Source organism: Dipodomys merriami, unplaced genomic scaffold (genome assembly GCF_024711535.1).
Source record: "Dipodomys merriami isolate MVZ:Mamm:240054 unplaced genomic scaffold, mDipMer1.0.p SCAF_33, whole genome shotgun sequence".
Taxonomy (NCBI): domain Eukaryota; kingdom Metazoa; phylum Chordata; class Mammalia; order Rodentia; family Heteromyidae; genus Dipodomys; species Dipodomys merriami.
Genome location: NW_027204826.1, coordinates 9,165,944 through 9,189,000, shown reverse-complemented (window position 1 = coordinate 9,189,000; position 23,057 = coordinate 9,165,944). Strand labels below are relative to the sequence as shown.

General features: G+C 43.3%; 1 protein-coding gene across 1 annotated transcript in view; it reads left to right on the top strand.

The window, feature by feature from the left end:
• LOC138842005 (neuronal acetylcholine receptor subunit alpha-7) overlaps positions 1-23,057 on the top strand; it is an 89,846-nt gene that overhangs the window by 54,850 nt on the left and 11,939 nt on the right. Inside the window, exons 5-6 of the mRNA XM_070043095.1 lie at positions 19,233-19,312; positions 21,985-22,152. Coding sequence (XP_069899196.1) covers positions 19,233-19,312; positions 21,985-22,152 — 248 coding nt within the window. The remainder of the gene's footprint in view (positions 1-19,232; positions 19,313-21,984; positions 22,153-23,057) is intronic.

The window sequence follows — 23,057 nt, the reverse complement described above, 5'->3', positions numbered from 1 at the left end:
GGCAGTATTTCCAGCCAGAGGTGGAGGTTCCCAGGGATGTCTTTGCATCTGAAGGGTGGGGGGTGGGGAACAGCACCGGGCTAGCTTCATTCACACATGTGGCATCAGGCCAGACCACAGAGCAACTCCCTGCAGCCCCCTTTCCCTCCCCCTGCAGCCTGAGGGCTATAAAACCCACTGTGCCAATAACCCAACGATCAGAGATGAGCTTATTGATCTTGTGGCATTCAACACAGAGCCAAACAGAATCTTAAGGGTCGGTGTCATAAATATGTGGGACAGGAATTCAATGGCAAATTTGGCCATCGTCATGAGCTCCCCGAAGGTGAGGGTATGGGAAACACACGGTAAGATTAAAGTCAGCCAGCCCCGTCTTTCCCTGAACCTGCTGCGGGAGCTCCTGGGGGTATAGAGTTGTTTTGCTGCTGCTTGAGGTAGCAGAGCCCACACAGCCCTTCTGGCTCAGCAGCTGGTAGAGAACAGATAGGGTTATAGTCCCATAGCTGACGCCTGCCCATGTTACAGCTCCACTGCCAGTTCGCTGCCCCTATAGCTTTCTCCTTTAGTTCTTTTTTGTCTGTTTTTATAAGTGTATTCATGCACATACAAAGTGATCATTCATCTTTGTCTGTTAGGTTGCCAGTCGTACTTTGTGGTCAGGGCTTTTGATGATGGAGTTTTGTGGGCCCTGTGACCTCGTTTGAGAATTTAGTACTTGTTTGCTTTGGGGGCTGGAGAAAGACTGTAGTTATACAACCTCTATACATAGAAGTCATATTTACAAATGCCCCCCAATTGGTTGCCTCTATTATAATTCTTTGGAATGGTGACATTCTGATTGGTGAGTCCCACAGCATCCTGATTGGTTGTTAACTGCTGTGTGTGCTGAGTGTTGACCGTGTGTATTTGCTCTGAGCATGCATATTCCTCATATGTGGTTTTCTAAAGACTGGCCGCGTGCTTTCATTTTAGTAAGCTTGGAATGACATACAGTAATTTGAATATTTGGTAAGAAAAAAATCATTCAAAAAAGCATGCTGCTAGTAAAAGGAGTAAAACCTCAAGATTTGGCAAGATGAGAGCCTTAGTCATCTTTGGGGGACTTTCTCCCAAATGCACTTTAAGCAAAGCATAGTGTGTTCTTTTTCCATCTGCAGAGTAAAACTTGCTCACTGGAACAAATGAGAAAGACAATTTGTCTGCCCATGTTGGAACCTTGAGCAGTAGAACACGTAAGAAAGAACGTTGTTCCATATCAGGTAGCGCAGTAGACTAACCCATTTCATGTTGAGATTCATAAGGATAGACAAATCTGACTGTCATTTTGAGAAGACTACCAACATGAGACTACTTGAGTTCCTGTGGCAGAAATTCCTCTCGTATCTCTGTCTCAACCTTTCCTCCCCCAAGACGGTGGGTCTTTATACCCTGGGCTGCACTCTGATTAGTTGCCTCTATTTTAATTGTTTCAAATGGTAACATTCTGATTGGTGGGTCCCACAGCATTCTGATTGGTTTCTTTTTGCAAATTCTTTCTCTCCTCAGTGTCCTATTCCCTCGGAAAGGGCAGAGACAAGGATGTTTTGTTTCAACTTGCAAGGCCAAGATGCTCTCCAGAGATCCTGGGTCCTAGCCTGGATCCTGGATCTGTGCTTATCAGCTATCTGCATGAGAGGAAGCCATATACAATTTGTGGATGTGGCATTAGAAGGGAATACCTCTCCTTGTCTTCAAACTTCAGTGACACAGAGTACAGACTCAAGCGGAATATGCTCTATAGTGTGCCTCAAAACTTCAGAGAAACTGAAGCATTGATTATACACTTGGGCTGGTGGAGGGCATTCTACTCATCTAGCTCGGACACTTTTGCCGGGGGTGGGTGGGGGGCTTAGTGTAAGAACCTGCGCTTTTAAGAGGCATCTATAGGCAGTAAGTAATCACTTTTCCCCGAGTGCTGCCATCTGATTTGATATTGTGATCTGGTCTGACTCCTCCGAGCACACAAGTGAGGAAAATTGCTTTTGCGAGGAAATGGCTTGTTCACTCAGGACCGAGGTTGGACAACACCACTTCATACTTTGCCCTGCCCTTGACAGCCACTTTGTAAGCATCACAGAGAGCATGGTACAGAGCAAAAGGGGACAGACAGGCATCAGGGGTATATCAACTTAGATTTGGAAGAGACCGGCTCTGAGAGTTTTGCCACATGGGTTGGATCAGTCCAGGTGTTTGCCTGGGGTCCTGTAATAACTGTTCACTGGGGCTCTTATTTCTATTTTTAGGAGTGACTTGGTTTTGACTGTTGGTGGTGGCACTTACTTGTAATTTTAGCTATTCAGGAGGTAGGGATAGCAGGTTCACTTGAGCCCAAGCATTGAAGGCCAGCCTGGGGATCATAGAAAAACCTTGTCACCAATGAACCAAGCAAGCAAACAAGTAACCAATCCATGATTTGGTTTAGACTATAATTGATGTGGCTTCCTTCCTTTAGGTCAGACAATCTGTCTTGGTAGAATTGTCAGATTAAGGCCTGGGGACCAAGTAAATCAGGCCAGGCCATGGACTTTGGGAAGAGCTGGGGGCAGATAATCCTGGAAGGGACCATGTGTGGCAGACCCACAACACATCTGCTCTTAATTCAAGGGAGCAGGTGAAGCTGTGGGGTGCGTGGCGAGAGGTGAATTTAATCTAAGGAGTTCACATCAGCCTAGACAGGTGTTTTCTCTGAGAATCTACTCTGACTCTGGCCTGAATCATGCATGCTGGGGTACTGTGAAGCTTTAGGACATTTGGGTGTAAGGTTTCTATTCCTCCCAGAAGCCAGAGAGCTTTTTGGGAGAAACCTGGTATGCTAGTTCTACCTAGGTTCTACCACTGAACTGCACCCCTATCCCTGAAGACATTTGAGGTCCAACTCATGTGGAAAGAAGACTTTTCAGAGCCTCTCTCTGTTTGCCATAGGCAGAACCTCTGTGAGAATGAGTGATTAGGTAATGAAGGTGGAACTGTTTACAGGAAGAGACACAAAATCTTGTTACTTCCTCGTCTCTTGGCTAAGTGAGGATATGATAAGATGGTATCTACAAACCAAAAGCAGAATCAGACACTGGATCTGCCAGGGCTTTGGTTTTTGTTTTGTTTTGGGGTTGTATTTGGGGGAGAGCAGTTACCTGTAGGAGATGAAAGATTTGTTGTACAATCTTCCTAGTTGATAGTTTTCTATTACACCGGCTGAAAATGATTGATAGGTGATGTAATGGTGAATCTTGATTGTCAACTTGACTAGGTTGAGAAATGCCTGCAAAAATGCTAAAGTATTCCCCTAGCTCTATCATCTCTATCAGCTTTATGGCCTCTATTGTCCCTATCTGTCATTTTTATCTCTATCATCTCTATCTATAATATATATATCATCTCCCTATCTCTATATTAATATATATCTGTGGATATATCATCTCTCTGCCTCTCTCTCTCTCTCTCTCTCTCTCTCTCTCCATCTCCATCAATATCTATATAATCTATAAACATAGCTAGGCATTGGAAGCTCACACCTATAATCCAAGATACTTGGGAGGCTGTGGAGCTTTCCCGTCATCCCAGGCAGGAAAGTCTGTGAGATTCTTTTTTTTTGGGGGGGGGGGCTCCGGTCATGGGGCCTGAACTCTGGGCCTGGGCGCTGTCCCTCAGCTCTTCAGCTCAATCAAGGCTAGCGCTCTATCACTTGAGCCACAGCACTACTTCTGGCTTTTTTCTTTTTGCTTATGTGGTGCTGAGGAATCGAACCCAGGGCCTCAGGCATGCAAGGCAAGTGCTCTACCACTGAGCCACCTTCTCAGCCCCTGTGAGATTCTTATCTGCAATAAATTACTCAGAAAAAGCGAGATGTGGTCCTGTGGTTCAAATGGTAGAGAGTTCTAGCCTTAAGCAAAAGAAGCTCAGGGACAGAGCCCGGGTCCAGAGTTCAAGAACCAGGGTCAGAAAAAGAAATCTACACACACACACACACACACACACACACACGCACACACAAGCACGCACACACACACACATATTTATCATATGTATGTGTATTTATACAATCCCTGGGCTTAATGGTGAAAGCTACCCCTAGTCAAACATAAGAGTTTTGGAGCTGGGATGTAGCACAGTTGTACAGTGCTTGCTTAGCAAGTACAATGTCCTGGGTTCAATCCCCATACAATACAAACATATACCATTAAAATAAGAGCTTTAAATGTTATAAAGAAGAGGCAATGGTATTACTTTTGGCTGAAGATTCGGCTAATAAACCTTGAACTAATAGAAGGTTTAAGCAAAGACCACATATGAGTTGAGAATCTCTGCAGAGGGCAATGGGAAGAAAGGATCTCATCTACTGCAGTGTCCAGCTGGGCTCCCAACTTCCCAGTTTTATGCAGGGGAAGGAGGCCAGGGAGAGTCTAGCAGGTGAGCAGCCCTTCTGCACCAAGTACAAGGATAGAGAGAGGGCCCTTGCCTTGGCATTCATCATTTACTTGCAGGCTGCTCAAGGGTTTCTCAGATTCAACTTTTGGAGCCTTGTCAACCTTGTGGGTACTTGAGAGACGAATGCTCTCCCTGACTCTGCTGACATCGTTAAGGACTTCCCAAGCTCTTCTTAGCAATGTAGGCCTCCATCTCTGCCTCCTCTCACAGGGTCTGAGAGGGCAGGTGCAGACCATAAAGCGCCCGTAATCTGCCACCTGCAAGTGGTCCCCTTGGATCAAACTTTGAAAGATTCTGCCCTGCTGGGCATGAATACTAGCCTGCACTCCTTTAATTAGGTGGAAACTGGGAAGAATTTGGTGTCTGGAAGCTGTGAATTTCAGCCCAAGGACTAACCTCAATTACATTCTTGTCTCCCTCCTGCTGTCCTGAGAAAACCAACTGAATGATGAATGGGGTCTGCACCACAGGACTTTTAGCTAAAGAACGATAGAGACCTTGACTTTTAAACCATCCGAGTGCTTATTCCAAGCCCTTAACTAGCGGATACTTCTCATTTTGCCTATGGTTGCATCCATAATAGACAACTCTAATGAATTATTACAGGATTCCATATGCATTTTTAGTTGGTAGGGGAGATGTGTGCTGCCTCTGACAGAGCAATGTTCTTAAGGAAGCAGAAGATGGATAGTCTCTACTTTATATGGTCTTTTGAAAGGCCAGCAGTATGAACCAGTTCGGGCAACTCATGGCTTGCTGGAGACCCGTAGCTGAGGCCATCTGGCTTTGAAGGTTGTGATTCTTTCTGCTCTCATCAGAAGGGTACGGATATCATCATACTCTGTGTTGTGGATTTGTAGACCTCACTTGTCATGAAATCTTAGCTTCAGAGTGAGGACAGGGCAAAAATGACTTCATAGTGTTACTGCATTTTATATATTAGTATTATTGTTCTGTAGTTGTACAAAGGAGTTTCAATTCAGCATGTCCATTTATAAGTATGAAATACCTCGATCAGTGACACCCCTTTCATAATTCCCTTCCCCACCCCCCAAATAAGGATTTGGCTGGGTACCAGTAGCTCACACCTGTCATTCCAGTTTCTCAGGAGGCTGAGATCTGAGGATCATCATTCAAAGCCAGCCCAACAGAAAAGTTCATGAAACCCTTTATCTCCAATTAACCACGAAAAACCAAACCAAAAGAATTGGAGCTGTGGAAGGCAGAAATGGAGCTGTGGATACCAGAAGCAGAACTGTGACTCCAGTGGTAGATACAGCACCAGCCTTGAGCACAAAAGCCAAGAGACAGAGCTAAGACCCCATGGCCATGTCTGTGGCCAAGTCAAATTACTGAATTTCTGAAACTCACGAAACAACTAACTTTCATAGTGATTTTTTGTTTTGGCCCCCAGAAACATTTTCATGAGCATTTATTCCCTGGTCCTTTTCATAATGATGTTATCGCCCATTAAGATGTTTTTTCTATCTCTCCATTGTTGGATTGTTATGGTCTGAATATAAGCTATCTCCTCCATCCACCCACACACACAGGCTCAACTCTTGGTCTCTAGCTGCTAGCGCTATTTTAGGAGTTGCTGGAGATTTATCTAGCTGGGCGAAGTAGGTCACTCAGGGAGGGTCCCAGGGAATCATATCTTTCTCCTGGGCATCTTTCTGTCATTCTTTCTGTTTCCTGCTCTATCACGGGGTGAATGGCTCTTTCCAGTCATGTTTCTTCCTGCCTGAATGTGCTACATGGGATTAAGAAACCATGGACTGGAAGTACGAGTGAAATAAATCCTTCCTCCCTTAACATGACACCTCTCAGGTGTTCACAGCAGTGAAGAAGCAGCTAACACATGGATGATGGGCAAGTGTGTAATATGAATTTATTCTTGTTGGGACTGCGATTTGAACTCGGACGAGGTCCCGTGCTTGCTTAGGCAAGCGGTCTACCAGTTGAGCTTGGTCTCCAACCCTTTTTGTTTTGGTTATTTTTTTCAGATAAAATCTCTCGTTTTTGCCTGAAGCTGACTTTGCTCTGAGATTCTTGTACATTTACTTCCCATGTAGCCGAGATGACAGGCCTGTGGTACCATGCCTAGCTTAATATTTATACTACTTTATAACTTTATCTTGAAATTTTTATACATCATATGAAATTGAAAACTAAGCACAGGGAGACACATGTTCTTATACTTCCTGGTAATTTTTTTTTGTGCTGTTCTGGGGCTGGAACTCAGGGCCTGGGTACTATCACTGAGCTTCTTTTGCTCAAAGCCAGCACCCTACCATTTGAGCCACAGCTCTACTTCTTTTTTTATTTTGGTAGCTTTAATGGAGATAAGAGACTCCCTAACTTTCCTGCCTGCACTGGTTTTGAACCTTGATTCTCGGATCTCAGCCTCCTGAGTAACTAGGATAAGTGTGAGCCACCAGTGTCTAGCATTCAGTGGTAACATTTTAATTAAATCTGGTATGATACCAAAACCAAGAAAATATTGGTATGGTCCATAGGTCTTAGATTCCGCCAGTTTTATGTAGATGCATTTCGCCGTCTGTGTATAATTCTGTGTAATGCCATCGTCCTTGTAGATTCATTCATGCAGCCTCCACTACTATTTTAAGACCTAATTATTTGTTTCATCCTGTATAAAGCTAGCACACTACCCTTTAAAACTGCATCCTTTATTACTCTAGCCCAAGAAAACACTAATAAATGTCTCCTTTGCGTAATTATGTCCTTTTCAGAATATTGAATACGGGGACACAGTTGACTACTTTTATTTTTAATTTTTGTTTATGGTTGGTCATTGGGTTTGAACTCATGGCCTGGGCACTGTCCCTGCGCTTTTTGCTCAAGACTAGTGCTCTACCACTTTGCACCACAGCTCCATTTTGGGTTTCCTGGTAGTTCGTTGCAGATAAGAGTCTTATGGACATTTCTGCCCCAGCTGGCTTTGAACCGCAATCCTTAGATCTCAGCCTCCTGAGTGTCTACGATTATAAGTGTGAACACTGAACCCCCAGCTTCATTGGCTACTTTTAGAGCCTGACTAAGTAGTGGTCTATGATAGGGATTTACTGCAGTAAATCATCCATTTGCCCATTAAGAGCCGCTTAGAATACTATTACAAATATCCTGACTGCAAACATTCTTACAGATGTGTGTGTATGTGTGTGTGTGAACACAAGTTTTCATTTCTCTGGCTACATGTCATAAGAATGCATCTTCTAGGTTGAATAAGTAATAGCTTCTTGGTTTTATGAGAAAATGGCATTCCCTTTTCCAGGGTGTTTGTGTAAATTACTGTGCTCTCTTCCCCCACATACACACACAACTTTCTCTGCAGCCTTACCAGGATTTGCTCCAGTTCCTACTGCTTTTTTCATTGTAGCCACAGGGTATAGGTGTGTGGTGATTATCTATGGCCCACAGTTTCTCATTTCTCAAGCCGCTAATGATGTCCAGTGTCTTTTGGTTTTTGTTTGCTGTTTGTGTTTCTGCTTTAATGAAGTATCTGCTCAGGACCCTCACGCACTTTGCTGTTTGAATTGTCATAGGCTTTGTTTGTTGTTTGCTTTTAGCACTGAGATTGTGCTTTCAGCTTTGTTAGATTATGTTTTATACATGTAGGTCTTGGGTTGTGTGCAATTATGGTCTTCTGGCAGCTTGTTATTTCATTTCCTTAAGAGGATATTAATGGAGTAAAATCACTTTTTTTCTGATGTGATTTTAATAAAAGTCCAATACATCTGTCATCTATCTATCTATCTATCTATCTATCTATCTATCTATCTATCTATCTATCTATCTATTTTTCCATCCCTATCTCTAGCTATCTACCATTTATCACCAATTGATCACCTTATCTATCCATCATCTATCTCTATTTGTATAGCTATCATCTATTGGCAGTACTTAAGTTTGAAGTCAGGGCTTCATGCTTAGCAGGCACATACGCTACTGCATTAGCCACGCCTTCACTTCTAGTACATCAGATTATGTTTTTGATGTCATGCCTAAAGACCTTGATCTAAGTCCCAAGTATTTCCACCATCTTTAAAAATTGTATAGTTTAGCCAGGCACTGGTGGCTCACGCCTATAATCCTAGCTGCTCAGAAGGCTGAGATCTGAAGATCATGGTTCAAAGCCAGCCCGGGCAGGAAAGTCCATGAGACTCTTATCTCCAATTAACCACCAGAAAACCAGAAGTGGTGCTGTGGCTCAAGTGGTAGAATGCTTTCCTGAAGCTGAAGAGCTGAGGGAGAGCATCTAGGCCCAGAGTTCAAGCCCCACTAACAATTAAAAAAATTGTATAGTTTTAAATTTTATATTTGAATTTGTTGTTCATTATAAGTCCATAATTATCACTTATTGAGCAATATGTGGGGTTTAAATCAAGGATTCTCTTTCTCTCTATAAATTTCCAAATGTCTGAAGTCCATTAATTAAAGGGCTGTATTTTTCTTTGAATTGCTACATGTCTTTGGCAAAAAGTGTGGGTCTATTCTTAGGTTTATTTGTCTGTGTGTGCCTGTACTATTGTACTTCATTTGTTTTAGCTCTGTAGTAAAGCTTAGCATTGAAAATAATGCCCCCCTCCACTTTGTGTGTGTGTGTGTGTGTGTGTGTGTGTGTGTGTGTGTGTGTGTGTGTGTGTTTTGCCACTACTGGGGCTTGAACTCAAGGCATGGGCATTGTCCATTAGCTTTTTTGCTCAATGCTGGAACTCTTTATCACTTGAGCCACAGCTCTACTTCCAGCTTTTTTGGTGGCTAATTGGAATTTTAAAAAATATGTCATCGACTTTCCTACCCAGACTGGCTTTGAACTGTGATCCTTAAATCTTAGCCTCCTGAGTAGCTAGGATCACAGCCATGAGCCACTGGTAGCCCGTTGTCATTGTTTTTATTTTTATTTTTAACAGTTGTGTTTGTTTCAGTTCTTTTGTCCAGTCTATAAATCTCATCTCGGCTTTTGATAGAAAGGTTATAAAAGCCAATATCAATTTGGGGATAATTGACACCTTTACTGTGCGGTCTTCCATTCTGTGATACAGGCAGCTCACTCTTTTTTAAATCTCCCGTGATCACTAGCATTTTTTACTTTGAAGCAATAAGTTCTGTCCACCTTGCCATATTTGTGTTAGATTGCTTCCTTCCTTTTCAGAGCAGTAGTAAACATCGCGTTTCAGTTTCCACATGTTTATTGCTTGTATAAAGGCACACGAGTTTAAGTGTTGGTATTTTATTTTCTGATGTTGGTGTATGAAGTTTTTATTTTTGTCTTCAGTGAGGATTTTCCACATAAACCATCACGTCATCTGACATGGTGTATTTCCTTTCAGAAATACATGCCTTTTATGTTACTTCTTGCCTAGTATTTCCAGTGAGTGTTTATATAATATTTATCTTGTTTAATATGGGTTGTCTTTGTGGTGGTGAAGTAGTGCTCTCGATATCTGCTTTTTTTTTTTTTCTTTTTTGGCTTCTTTGGCACCGGGAGGGCAAAAATAAGGCACGGGGAGGAAGGATGAACAAATGCAACCATGATATCAAGTATACATGATGTGGAAAACTAACTATGCAGCTGTGGGCAGGGATGGTGGGGGGGTACAACTGAGGAGAAAGAAGGAGTGGCATTGTCCTAGAGAGAAATGAACGCGTCCCCTGGATTGTGAAAACTAACCCTCTCTGTATACAACTTAATAGTAACAATAAAATTATATTAAAAACCCACAAACATCTCAGGAGAGGTACAAGGACTTGAACTCAAAAGCCTCATGCTTCTAGGCAAGGTGCTCTACTGCTGAGCCATCCCTCTAGCCTTTTTTGTGCTCTTTGTTTAGGAAATGCTAAGGCTTTGATCTAAGAGCCTGGTGCTTGTGAGACTGAGTCACGCTCACAGCCCTGTTTTTTGCTGGATATGTTTAGAATTGGGGGGGGGGGAGGGTGTCTCCCTTCCTTCCCGAGTTTGACATGAGCTTTGGTCTGCTTATTGCAGGGTTGTCTTTCCTGCTGGGGGTCACAGGTACAGCCATTAGCTTAGCGTCCCTCTGCAGAGACAGAGTCTTGAGGACTTTTGGTCCAGGCTGTCCTAGAATTGAGATCCTCCCAGACTCAGCCTCCCACATCAAAAAGCAGGATGCCAGGCACTTGCCACCTCTTTCAGCTCCAGGTTGAAAAAAGGAAGCCAGGTCTGGCTTACAGCCAACATGACCCTTTTCATCTCAACCTGCAGTTTACCTAGGATTGTAGGTGTGAGTCACTGATATCCAGCAGGTAGTTCCTTTTTTCCTTTTTCTTTTTCTTTTTTGTCGGTCGTGGGGCTTGAACTCTGGGCTTGGGTGCTCTTCCTTAGCTCTTCAGCTCAAGGCAAGTGCTCTACCTCTTGACAGCACTGCTCCCAGTTTTTTAGTGGTTTATTGGAGATAAAGAGTCTCGTGTACTTTCCTGCCCAGGCTGGCTTTGTTTTTTGGGTTTTTTGTTTGTTTGTTTGTTTTGTCGGTCGTGGGGCTTGAACTCTGGGCCTGGGCACTGTCCCCAGCTCTTCAGCTCAAGGCGAGCGCTCTACCACTTGAGCTACAATGCCACTTCCGGTTTTCTGGTGGTTTATTGGGGATAAGAGTTTCACAGACTTTCCTGCCCGGGCTGGCTTTGAACCATGATCCTCAGATCTCAGCCTCCTGAATAGCTAAGATGACAGGCATGAGCCACCAGTGCCCAGCCCCCGGGCTGGCTTTGAACCATGATCCTCAGATCTCAGCCTCTTGAGTAGTTAGGATGACAGGCATGAGCCACCAGTGCCTGGCCCTTTTCTTCTTTTTGACTTACAGATTATTTCTAAACTTGGTAGTTTCTAAGTATTTGTAGGTTTCCTTCTTGTCTTCTTGCTACTCATAGTTGGTTGAATACCCTGTCCTATATTACACATTGTATGATTTTACTTTTTAAACATTTCTTGAGGTTTGTTATGCCTCAAGATATAATATATATACATATATATATATATATATATATATATATATATATATATATATCGAGAGAGAGAAAGTATTTTGGTCTATACTCCTGAGATAATTGGGGGAAAAATGTTATTCCTGCATCAGTGGCCAGTTTTCTAAGTGCCAATTAAATCCTATTGGTTGATGGTGTGTTAAATTCTCATATATCCTTAGTGGCTTCCTGTCTAGTTTAGTTGTCCTGACATCAGTTACCAAGAGAAAGGTGTTGAAGACTTCAAATATAATTGTGCATTTGTCTTGGTATTATTATTATTTTTTCATTCCTGTCAGCTTTTGGTGTATACATTCTGCAGCTTCCTTGCTAGAAAAGCTTCTTTGATTGCTGTGTCTTCTCCATGCCTTAAGCTTTTATCACTATGTAAATTTACATCTGTCCCTCATAATTTTCTTTGCTCGCAGGTCTACTTAATCTGATATTCATGCAGTCATTCTTGCTTTTTTTGAATAATATTTGCAGAATGTCAGTCTTCTCCCTTGCCATCCTGTGGGAATAGTTTAACATTATTTAGGATTCCTTTTTTGTCTTGATAGGTTTTTTTTTGTATCAGTTCTGGGGCTTGAACTCAGGACCCAGGCTGTCCCTGAGCTTTAGTGCTCAAGGCTAGCACTCTACCACACGATCCACAGCTTCATTTCTAGCTTTTTGTAGTTAATTGGGGATGAGTCTCATGGAATTTTCCTATTTGGGCTAGCTTCGAACCACAAGGCTCAGATCTCAACCTGCTGAGTAACTAGGATTACAGGTGTGAGCAACCTGTTTCTGGAAAGTTTTTATGGTGTTTTTGAGTCTGCTTCTTTGTTCATCTGTTGTAACTTTGCTGTAGGTATTCCATTTGACACTTATCACCATACTACAGCCTTGCTAATACCAACATCTTCCACTGATTCAAGTGTAAAATGTTATCTTTTATTCCTTCCAAGAGCATCCCTAGCACATTTTTTCCTCAAGTAATCTTGCTGGCAGCAAATTTTGTTAGTTTTTTTGCATATCAGAAAATGTTATGATAGTTCTTCATTTTTCCTGAAGGGTGTTTTCACTAGATACAAAATTCTGGGCTGATAGTTACTTGTTCTTAGGTCTTAAATTTTTTTGTGTGCCAGCCAGCCTTGGTAGCTCATTCCTGTAATTCCAGCATTTAGGAGGCTGAAGCAAAAACAAAACAAATGGAGTTGGGAAGGACAGAAGAGAACTATGGAAGGGGTTATAGTGGTCAAGATGCGTTGTACTCATAACCCAGTGTGTTGAATTAAAACAGATACAACATAATGTAAAAATTGATAGAATAAATAGCATTAAAAAATCAGAAGAAGGCCAGAGATGGGCCATAGCTTAAGTGGTGAAGTGTTTGTTTGGTATGCGGAAGGCCCTGGGTTAAATCTCAAGTACCATAAAAAATTAAGAAGTAACTCACTTTGAACAACCTCCCTCAGAGTGAAAGGAAGATCACCAAACCAAATCAAATTTCAAAAAGTGAGAAAAGGATCAAATATAGTTTACAACACATCTTTGAGTGAAAGGGGGAAAAATCAAAATAAATAGAATTGGGAAATAGAGACATCAAAATCCAAACCTCTGTGCAGGCCTAGGATGTCAGGTGAGACACAGATGGAAAAGCAGAGGCAATTTCCTGAATGAGTCAGGCAAGGCTAACAAGATGGGAAACAGGAAATAATAAAGAGTCAACAACATGATGACATCTAACACTTCTGTGGGGCCTCTAAGTGCCACATCCCATTCCAGATGCTTTGCCTGGATGAATCACCTTCTGAGGAAGTACCATTCTTACTATCCACCTGCAAGACAGGTGATCCTACCTGTCCTGATTTACTAAGCATTGTGGAAGGCAATAAGAGAAAGAATGTAGAAGTGTTCAAGGAAAAGGTCGTTTAAAGAAACAAGTGGAAAAATAATATACATGATAAATAATTTATTACAGTGGGGCACTGGTGTCTCATATCTATAATCCTAGCTACTCAGGAAGCTGAGATCTGAGAACTGTGATTTGAAATCAGCCTGGGCAAACAAGTCTGTGAGACTCTTATGTCCAATTAACCAGCCTTGGAGTGATGAAGCTAACAGAGAGCATGAGGCTCTGAGTTCAAGCCCCCCTCCCACCAAGAATTTATTAAACTCTTATATGACAAGGAATCAAGCAGGTATTCTAGTCAGTTCAATGGAAAAGCCAAACCAGTACAAATTTATAGGGCGCAAAGGGATTTGTAAATGGATACAAAACTTGTTTGTCTACAAGGGCAGCAAGTCAGCGTCCTGCCAATTAAATCACTCCCAGACAAGTCAGAATTTATCTGTCTGTCAATTCCTTGCAATCTTCAGGCGGCTACAAGTTAGCTTAGGCCACAAACAGGGTGACAGAAGTTAAGTTAGATCTGCGTGTGCATTGAAACAGTTTTCTCTACAGAAGCCATGTTTCAAAAATAATGGCTGAGAATTTAATAATACCGATGAAAAACATAAATCCTCAGATTTCAGGAGACACAACTCTGAGGGAAAATGTGAAATAAGAAAAGAACCAAAGAAATAATGTGCAAAAAAGCTGCAAGATGCCCAGAGCCAAAGAGATACTGAACACAAATTGTCAACCTAGACTTTTGCCCCTGGTGAAGCCATTCCTTACAAGACATTTTCAAGGAAAAAGAAAGACTAGTTTACCCTGAAGAGATTACAATAATATAAAGTGACCTCCCAGGGACTGGCTCATGTCTCCAATCCTAACTACTCTAGAGGCTGAGATCTAGAGGATGGTAGTTTAAGACAAGCCTGGTGGGGCTGGGAAGGTGGCTCAGTGGTAGAGTGCTTGCCTTGCATGCATGAGGCCCTGGGTTCGATTCCTCAGCACCACATAAGCAGAAAAAAGCCAGAAGTGGCGCTGTGGCTCAAGTGGTAGCACGCTAGCCTTGAGCTGAAGAGCTGAGGGACAGCACCCAGGCCCAGAGTTCAGACCCCACAGCTGGACCCCCCCACCAAAAAAAAAAGACAAGCCCGGGAAGTAAAATTTGCTAGACTCCGATCTCCAAAATAACCAGCCAGAAAGCAAGGATGGAGGTGTGACTCAAATGGTAGAGCACCAGCTGTGAGCTAAAAAAGTGTTAGCCTGGTATTCTGAATTCAAGTCTCAATGTTTGCACAAAACGGGGGTGGGGAATCTTTTAAATAAAAAAATACAATGTAGACAGATAAAAGATGTTTTAGAAAGAATTAAATACCCAGGAAGCAATTTAGAAGAAAATAAGGAAGACATACACAAAATCTATTAGTTCTAACAGGAGTTTGTAGCTACAGACAGGCACTTAACATATAGGGTCTTATGTACAGAAATTTGTGCCAGTAAGTTTAAAAATTTAGAGAATAGTATTTTCTATTTTAAAAAATAATAGAAAAGGTTGGGTACTGGTGGCTTATTATGCCTGTAATCCTAGCTATTCAGGAGGCTGAAATCTGAAGATTGTGGTTCAAAGCCAGCCTGGGCAGGAAAGTCTGTGAGACCTGATCTCCAATCCACTCCCATCCTTTTTATTTTTTTGGGGTCCGGTCTTGGGGCCTGAACCCTGGGCCTGAAGAGCTGTCCCTCAGCTCTTCAGCTCAAGGCTAGCACTCTACCACTTGAGCCACAATGCCACTTCCGGCTTTTTTCTTTTTGCTTATGTGGTGCCTCATGAATGCAAGGCAAGCGCTCTACCACTGAGCCACCTTCCCAGCCCCTCAACCCCCATCCTTGAAAAAAAAAAAAGCCAGAAGTGGAGCTGTGACTTAAGTGGTAGAGCACTAGCCTTGAGCAAAGAAAAACAAAAAGCTTAAGGACAGCACCCAAGTTCTAAGTTCAAGGCCCAATACCGACATCAAAAACAAAACAAAACAAAAACTCTGCAGCTATATATGTCTTCCAGTAGTTTAGGGATAGAAAAAAACATAGATCTGGCATTTGCAAATGAATACAGACAAAATTTAAATACCCATGAAAGCAGAAAGAAGAATGAAATGAATCCCAGAAAGAAGAATGAAATGGATCCCAGTGCAGCCATCCCTGGCTTCGTGGTTAGCAGTCCTCAGCCAGCTACAAGACCTGGCATCGCGGAGAGGTTACAGCACAGTGGTAACTACTGGGCATGTGCTGAGCTGCATTCATCATTGTAGCCACTTGAGTCCCTGAGTTGCTTTGGACACTGAGTGTTTCAGAGGGACTTCGTTGATGCAAAGAAGGTCTGGCTGTTGGCACCTGCCACCCCATTGAGTACTAGGGTTGATTTGGTTAATCTGGCTGGCTTGTAGGTGTTACTTTCCTCCTTCCCTCCACTCCATGTGTTCGTGATCCTTCCCAAATCTTTGTGCCTGGTTGATGATGACAACTCTTTCCCCCTAGAAGAGAACATAAGCCAAGGGTTAGAGAATAGTTTGTGCTCTTTGGGTAGAACCTGCAGAACGGGCCTCAGAGAGGTTGCATTTCCTGCCACAGAGAGCTGTGTTCAAATTAAGTGTTTTGCAACAGGGCCTCTTTTTACAAGCCAATCTTAGCACCTGCCTTCATGTTCTGAACAGAGAAAAGTAAGTATTAGCGCAAAATTGTCACCCAAGTTTACTTTATATGTTATTTGTTGATAAAAACGACAACAACAACAACCCCGCTTGCCTAAGGGAGAAAGAATCGGAAAATTACCATCGTGAATATTCAGCTTTGGATTTTTGATCACAATCGCACTGTGAGAATAGCAAGGATTTCAGAATACTGTGTGGATCAACAGTAGCCACAGAGCCACAGGCGTGACACTGGTGAGCTGTTGCTAATGGCAACAGCTCATCCTTTTTTTTTTTTTTTTTAGCCCATTCCCCTGGAGAATTTCTTCAGTGAAATTGATCTGAATACCTACAAGAAGATCTTGTAGGGACTGCTTTATTTTTTTAATCTTTCAGAATTGTATCACTAATCTAACAGATGCTCATAGTCTTCATTATGTATATGCCTAGAAAGCTGGGTCCCTGTGGCTTTCACTTGTATTCTAGGTACTTAAGAGGCTGTGAGATCTGAAGACTGAGGGTTGAAGCCAGCCTGGACAGGAAAGTCCTTGGGACTCTTATCTCCAATTAATCAGCTCAAGTGATAGAGTGTTAACTTTGAGAGAAAAAGCGAATAAACAGTGTTCAGGCCCCGCATTCAAGCCACAGTACTGGCAAATAATAATAATAGTAATGTTTTAAAATACATCCTTAATCAAACCCATACCGTTTTACAGTGCATTTTTCTCTCTCTCTTTCTTTCACTTTCTCTGAATCCCTGTTCTCTCGCGAGATCCCTAACTCTCTCTCTCCCTCTCTCTCTCTCTTGGATCTCCCTTCCCTAGCCTTGGCTTAGATCATAGCCATGCCTTCTATCTCCAATTTAATCTAAAAGTTTATTTCTCCTTTCTTGGCTTTCACTCTCTACTTTCTGAAGCTTGTCAAGGTCATCTATGTGGGAAACAGACTCTGAAGCCTTGTGTGCCTGACAATGCCTTTCTTTGCCTTCATGCTTGAATAGTTTCTTTTCTGCTGTCTGAATTCTCTTTGTGTTTCTTTGGAGATTTCTCTCTCCCTTTCAGCCTCCCCATTGTCTCCTGGCGGAGCTTCTGTTAGTGGCTTGAGCTCTGCAGCAGCTCTTGTCATTTGTGGTGTGTGTGTGTCATTTCTGTCCCATTTGTTGTCCGTGGTGCTTATCAGCCCAACTTCCCATCATTTATCGGGGAATTATTTCATCAGTCATGGCTTTAATTCCCATATTCCTCTCCATTTTTCTAATTGTCATATTCTCTTGAATCTGGAGGGAGGATATTACTTTTGTGAGAAGTCATTTTTCATTCTTTTCATTGGTAGTTGCTATTTGGATCTTCTGGGGGAAAAATATGTCTAGCCAGGCACCGGTAGCTCACACCTATAATGCTAGCTCATCTGAAGATTAAGGTTCGAAGCTATCCTGGGCTGGAAAGTGCATGAGACTCTTATTTCCAATTAACCACTAAAAAGCCAGAAGTGGAGCTGTGGCTCAACAGTTCTAGCCTTGAGCAAAAATATCTCAGAGATGGCACCCAGGCCCTGAGTTCAAGCCCCAGGACTGGCACCAAAAAAAAAAATATGTATCTTTGATTATATATCTCATGGTAATGATTGATCACTAATCTCTGGTGATTCTGAGGATCTCAGGCAGAGAATGGGGTTTTTTGGTTATCTGCTGTGAATAGTGAGATTTGACTGGCTGTCTAGCTTTTTGTGGGATTGCTTGTTTTTATTTGCATGTGCAGCTATCTTAAAGATAATCAGGATTTGCTTTTCTATTTGTTTGTTTGTTTGTGTGCCAGCACTGTAACTTGAACTCAAGGCTGGTGCTGTACCACTTCAGTCACTGCTCCACTTCTGTCTTTTTTGGTGATTAATTGGAGAAAAGTGTGTCTCAGATTTATCTGCTTGGGCTGGCTTTGAACTATGCTCCTCGATCTCAGCCTCCTGACTAGCTAGGATTATAGATATGAGGCAATAGTGTGAAAGGATTTATAATAATTTCAGGATCTTTCTTGTGGTTTCCCTGGGATGGAACAGGGAAGGCTGGGTAAGACTGGAATCATGTCAGCAGGCTCTGGGGTATGAGAGCTGCTCCCACATGTGCCTGGCTAGTGGGGCAGGTGAATTGTGGCCCTGAGTGTTAAGAGCCTGGTGGAAAAGCAGTTTAATTAGGGTGTGGGCTCTGGATGGATGGATTTGTTATTTGAAAGACACTCCTGAAGGAGTTGTTGGCTGTCTCTAGGAATTGACAAATCCCAGGAGCTCAGTCTCTCACAGCAGAAGTCAACAGATCAAACACAGAAAGTACATGATGTGGTTAACACAGGCTGCCAGTGTTAATTGTTGCTTTTCCATTCTAATCCCCTCTCCTCCAATTTCCTCTTTTCTTTCTCTTCCCCTCCTCCTCTCTCCCTTCCTTTTTCTCTTGCTTCTCTCTTCCTCCTCTCCCTTTTTCCTCCTGTGTCTTCCCCTTCTTTCTCTCCTCTCTCTCTCTACCTCTCTCTCTCCTTTTCTTTCCCTCTCTCTCTCTCTCTCTCTCCCTCTTTTCTTTACCCAAGTTGTAACTCCTGGCTACAGGAGGTTCTCACCTAGGTACAGATGGAGCAGGCATCCATCTAAAACATCCTCAAATTAGCATCTTTGTATATACTTTTTGTATTATATACTCTGTATATTACAATCCCTTTGTCTTCACTGACTGTGGGCCTGGATCCCCTCCGGGGCTTTGCTGGTACCCAGCTCCCTCCCTCCCTGTCCTGCAGCATCCATCAATCAGGATACCTCTGTCAAGTCCCAGCTAAGTGTGGACTGCCTTCAGGAGACTTGAAACAAGAGCTCTGAATACAGCAGGTTCAAATCTCTACCCTCTAGGGCTGGCAGGGTAGCCACGAGCCAATCTCTGCTCCTTATCTCTGGCAGAAATGGAGATACAATGACATTTCTTTCACACTGAGAGCTTACCAGTGGGCTTTTGGATAGGATCTTTGTTTTGTACACATAATGAACACCACTACAGCAAACTCTGCGCTTCCCAGGTAAGTCCCATTGGTAATTCCAGACCAGGTATAAGGTTGTCTGGGTACAAAGATGGACACGCCAAAAGCTGATGCTCTTCTTATTGGTGGCACAACAGATCTAAGGGCCCCAAGAAACCCACAGCCTGACTCACGGAACCCTTTTCCTACTTCTAGTGCTGATGAACGGTTTGATGCCACCTTCCATACTAACGTCTTGGTGAATGCTTCCGGGCATTGTCAGTACCTCCCTCCAGGTAAGATCTACTTCCTGTTAGAAGCTTTCAAGGAAGTGTGTGTGTCATCTGTCCTGATGGCTGCCCACCCGTGCACAGTGCATCTCACCCTTACCATTTCTTCCCCTCAAATGCCTTCAAATGTCTCCTCAAGTTGGACCAATTTCACTATTGCTTTGGTCTTAGAATCCTGGCTTTGGATGGTCTTTGCCAACATTTGTCATTTGTTCTTACTTTTCTGTCACATATGTGCTCCTTAAAGTCAACCTGACAGATGAAACAAGTCTCCATGAATAGGTAACTTCCAATTCTCCTTTTCACTTGTAAATGTGCTAACCGAGCCCTTTTTCTTCCATTTTAGTCCACAAGCCTGATCACCAGACCACCAGGTCCTCCATTTCTATCTACCATTTTCCTCCTGACTATGCCTTAGTGTCTTGGTAGATCTTCAGGGTCTGAGACATGGTGGGAGTTGGGCACCATGTTTTGAGTTCATACAACTCATGTGCAGATTAGAGAGGCATGGTCCTATGCTTTCCAAAAAAGAGTTCATGAAGGGTTTGATCCTGGATCTGGGCTGACTCCTTCTCAACTTCTGGTGCTTAAGAGCTTCCTGAACTTCACACACACACACACACACACACACACACACACACACACACACACACACACACACACACACACACACACACCATTTCTGTGGGTCTCACCAAGGCTCTGAACTACTTGGTGCCCAAATGAGGCCTGGAAAATTGCAGTTTCATGACTGACGTGATTTTTCATGACTGACGTGTGTGTTTTAGCATGTGGATCTTAGTAGTTGGATATTCATTGTTTTTAAAATTCTCATTTAAAATTTTTTTTATTGGGCTGGGAAGGTGGCTCAGTGGTAGAGTGCTTGCCTTGCATGCCTGAGGCCCTGGGTTCCATTCCTCAGCACCATATAAGCAGATTAAAGCTGGAAGTGGCGCTGTGGCTCAAGTGGTAGAGTGCTAGCCTTGAGCTGAAGAGCTGAGGGACAGCGCCCAGGCTCAGAGTTCAGGCCCCACGACCGGACCCCCCCCCCATTTTTTTATTATCTTTAAGTAGTTGTACCAAGGGGTTTCAAGTCTGCGTGTCAGTGTGTGAGTGCAATGCGTGCATCTTGATCACTGTCACCCTTGCATCATTCTTCTCCAATAGTTGGATGTTAATACTTGAATTTTTTTCTTTTTTTGGATGGTGTGGAAGTTAAAAAAAAAATTTTTTTACATATTCTTTTGAAGAATTAGCTTCCCCAGGGCCACTTCCTGCTCAGAAGAAATCTGTGTTGCACTGCCTGTGTGTGTGTGTGTGTGTGTGTGTGTGCGCGCGCACGCGTGTGCACGCACATATGCACCCCCCCATCAATCTGTACCTTTATTCATACATCCTCTCCCTTCCTCATGCCACAACAAAGCCAGCTTTGCCTTCTGCTTCCTTGTTTACTTGCTCTTCCTGTGAGCAGATGATAAGCCTCAGCAGACAGAATCTATGTGTGTTTACCTTAGAATTTATCACTCTTCAACAGCATGGGACGTGTGTGTCAATAAATGAATGAATAAGCGATTGCACCAGGCAAAGACAGTCCAGCCCGCTAATGGGAAGAGGGCCTCAGCCATGGTTTGCAGATTCCTGAGAACACATAAAGTCATAGCGTGAATCAGAATCACAGGACCTTATGGAGATACATAGTTGACTGTACTTCCCCACCATGGCGCTGAGGTGGGGTCAGTGTTTGCAAGGCCCTCAGTCTCTTCACTTCAGCAGCAGAAATGTGCAGAAGGCCAGTTTACCTGTTCCAGTCGTGCCTGCAGAACCTGCAGCGTTTTTCCTGAGCAGGGAAGAACACCAGACACCAGAAAGTAGAATGGGCTTAAGGGTTTATCCAGTCTCCTTCTTGTGACCTAGAAAATCCATTTCTACCTTACTGGGGCCCACAGTGTCTTGTTTTTGCTTTTTATTTTCTTCTTGTTTTTAGTGAGAAGTCTTCCTTTCATCCAAGCATTCTCTCTTTGCCTTAACTATCATTTACCTCCCACCTCCCACCTCCCTTTCAGATTCTCTTTCTAACCCCTTCATCTGTTTTTATCAATTGATCTGAGATTTTTTTTTCTTTTCGGTTTATATTCTTCACGTTTATTACTTACGGTCTGAAGGCATTCATGGAAACGCAAGCTTATAGAGTCAATTCTTGGGCAGGAAAACCCTGAGAACATTCTCCTGCAACAGAGGCTGTCACCGTGTTTGGATTTTAAATGACGGTGAAGCTGTGGCTGAGCTTCTTTCCTAGGCATTTTGGAAAGAGAGGAGAGAAGAAGGAAGGGGAAAAAATGAAGGAAGGGGGAAAGGAAAGGAGGGAGGAAAGAAAGTATGAGGACAAGAAGGGAAAGAGAAGGAAAGGAGGGAGGGGAAGAAAGTGGGAGAGAGAAATAGGAAGTGAGAGAGAGGGGGTGGGAGGGAGGACCGAGAAGGAGGAAAGAGGAAGGAGGGGGAGGGAGGAAGAAGGAAGGCGGGAATGGAAGAAGAAAGAGTGAGGGAGGAAAAAGGAAGAGAGAAATGCAGTTTGTTCTGGACAGGTGTGCCTTGGTTTGATGTGGCAGGATGGACCGGAGTCATTGCCACTTTGTGGGCTTCCATTCCTGTTTCCTGATGGCGGCTGTCACCCAACACAGGTATTTTCAAGAGCTCCTGCTACATCGACGTACGCTGGTTTCCCTTTGATGTACAGCAGTGCAAACTGAAGTTTGGGTCCTGGTCCTACGGAGGTTGGTCCTTGGACCTGCAGATGCAGGAGGCAGATGTCAGCAGCTACATCCCCAATGGCGAATGGGACCTCATGGGTAAGCCTAGCCAAGATGCCAGCCTAGTAGAATAGGAGAGCTGCCTTCCTCCTTAGAGGAGCTTGGGATTCTCTATTGTCCTTTGCAGTGTGAGCATTTGCTGAACTTGGCAGAGCTCTGCATTGTTTACTGAGCGCTCCAGGGTGAGACACCAAAAACAATTAGCAAACACATTGCTTTCCAAGAGAAACGAGCCGCCATATCGCCGCGCTGAGGATGTGTTTCAGCAAGTCAGTGCTGGCGTAGGCACCGATACACAGATTTGCAAATCAGGAAGTGCAGATTCAGCCAGGCACTGAAACAGCACTGCCAAGGGGGAGATTTGGGTTTATAACAAATAGTGTGGCTGGGAAAACGTTGGCACTGGGTGGGGAGGAGGGGGGAAGAAAGGGAGGGACCCAAGAGGTGGTTGGAAACCAAGGCAAATTTGAGTGGTCGTAAGTTTGACAGTCCATTGGCATGTCTGGGCCGGGCATCCAACTGGCCATTTTCTCAAAGTGGCATTTCTCAAATTTTGCCAAGTACCATTTGATTGTGGGACATTTGTTCTTTCTGGTGGAATCGGCTCCCACCATGATGTTCTGTGTGGCAATCTATCCCCTGTCAGCAAATCTCTAAGGCTCAGAAAAGGATTTGGTTCTCAATGCTCTTGGGTCACACAAGAGAATTGCCACAACCCTTTAGACCGATTTTGTCAGTGCAGCTTTGTAAATGGAGTCCCTGTATTTGGGTAATACTCTGAGTGTGTTGTTAGGGAACTTTTGACCATTGTGTCATGATTGGAAATGTCCACAAACTTGGCTTGCTACGCAGTCACTGGGTGATACAATCTTACCGACCCCCCCTGCTGTATATTGGTTCCTTCTTTGACAGACATATCATTATGTGTAAGTCACACCCATAAT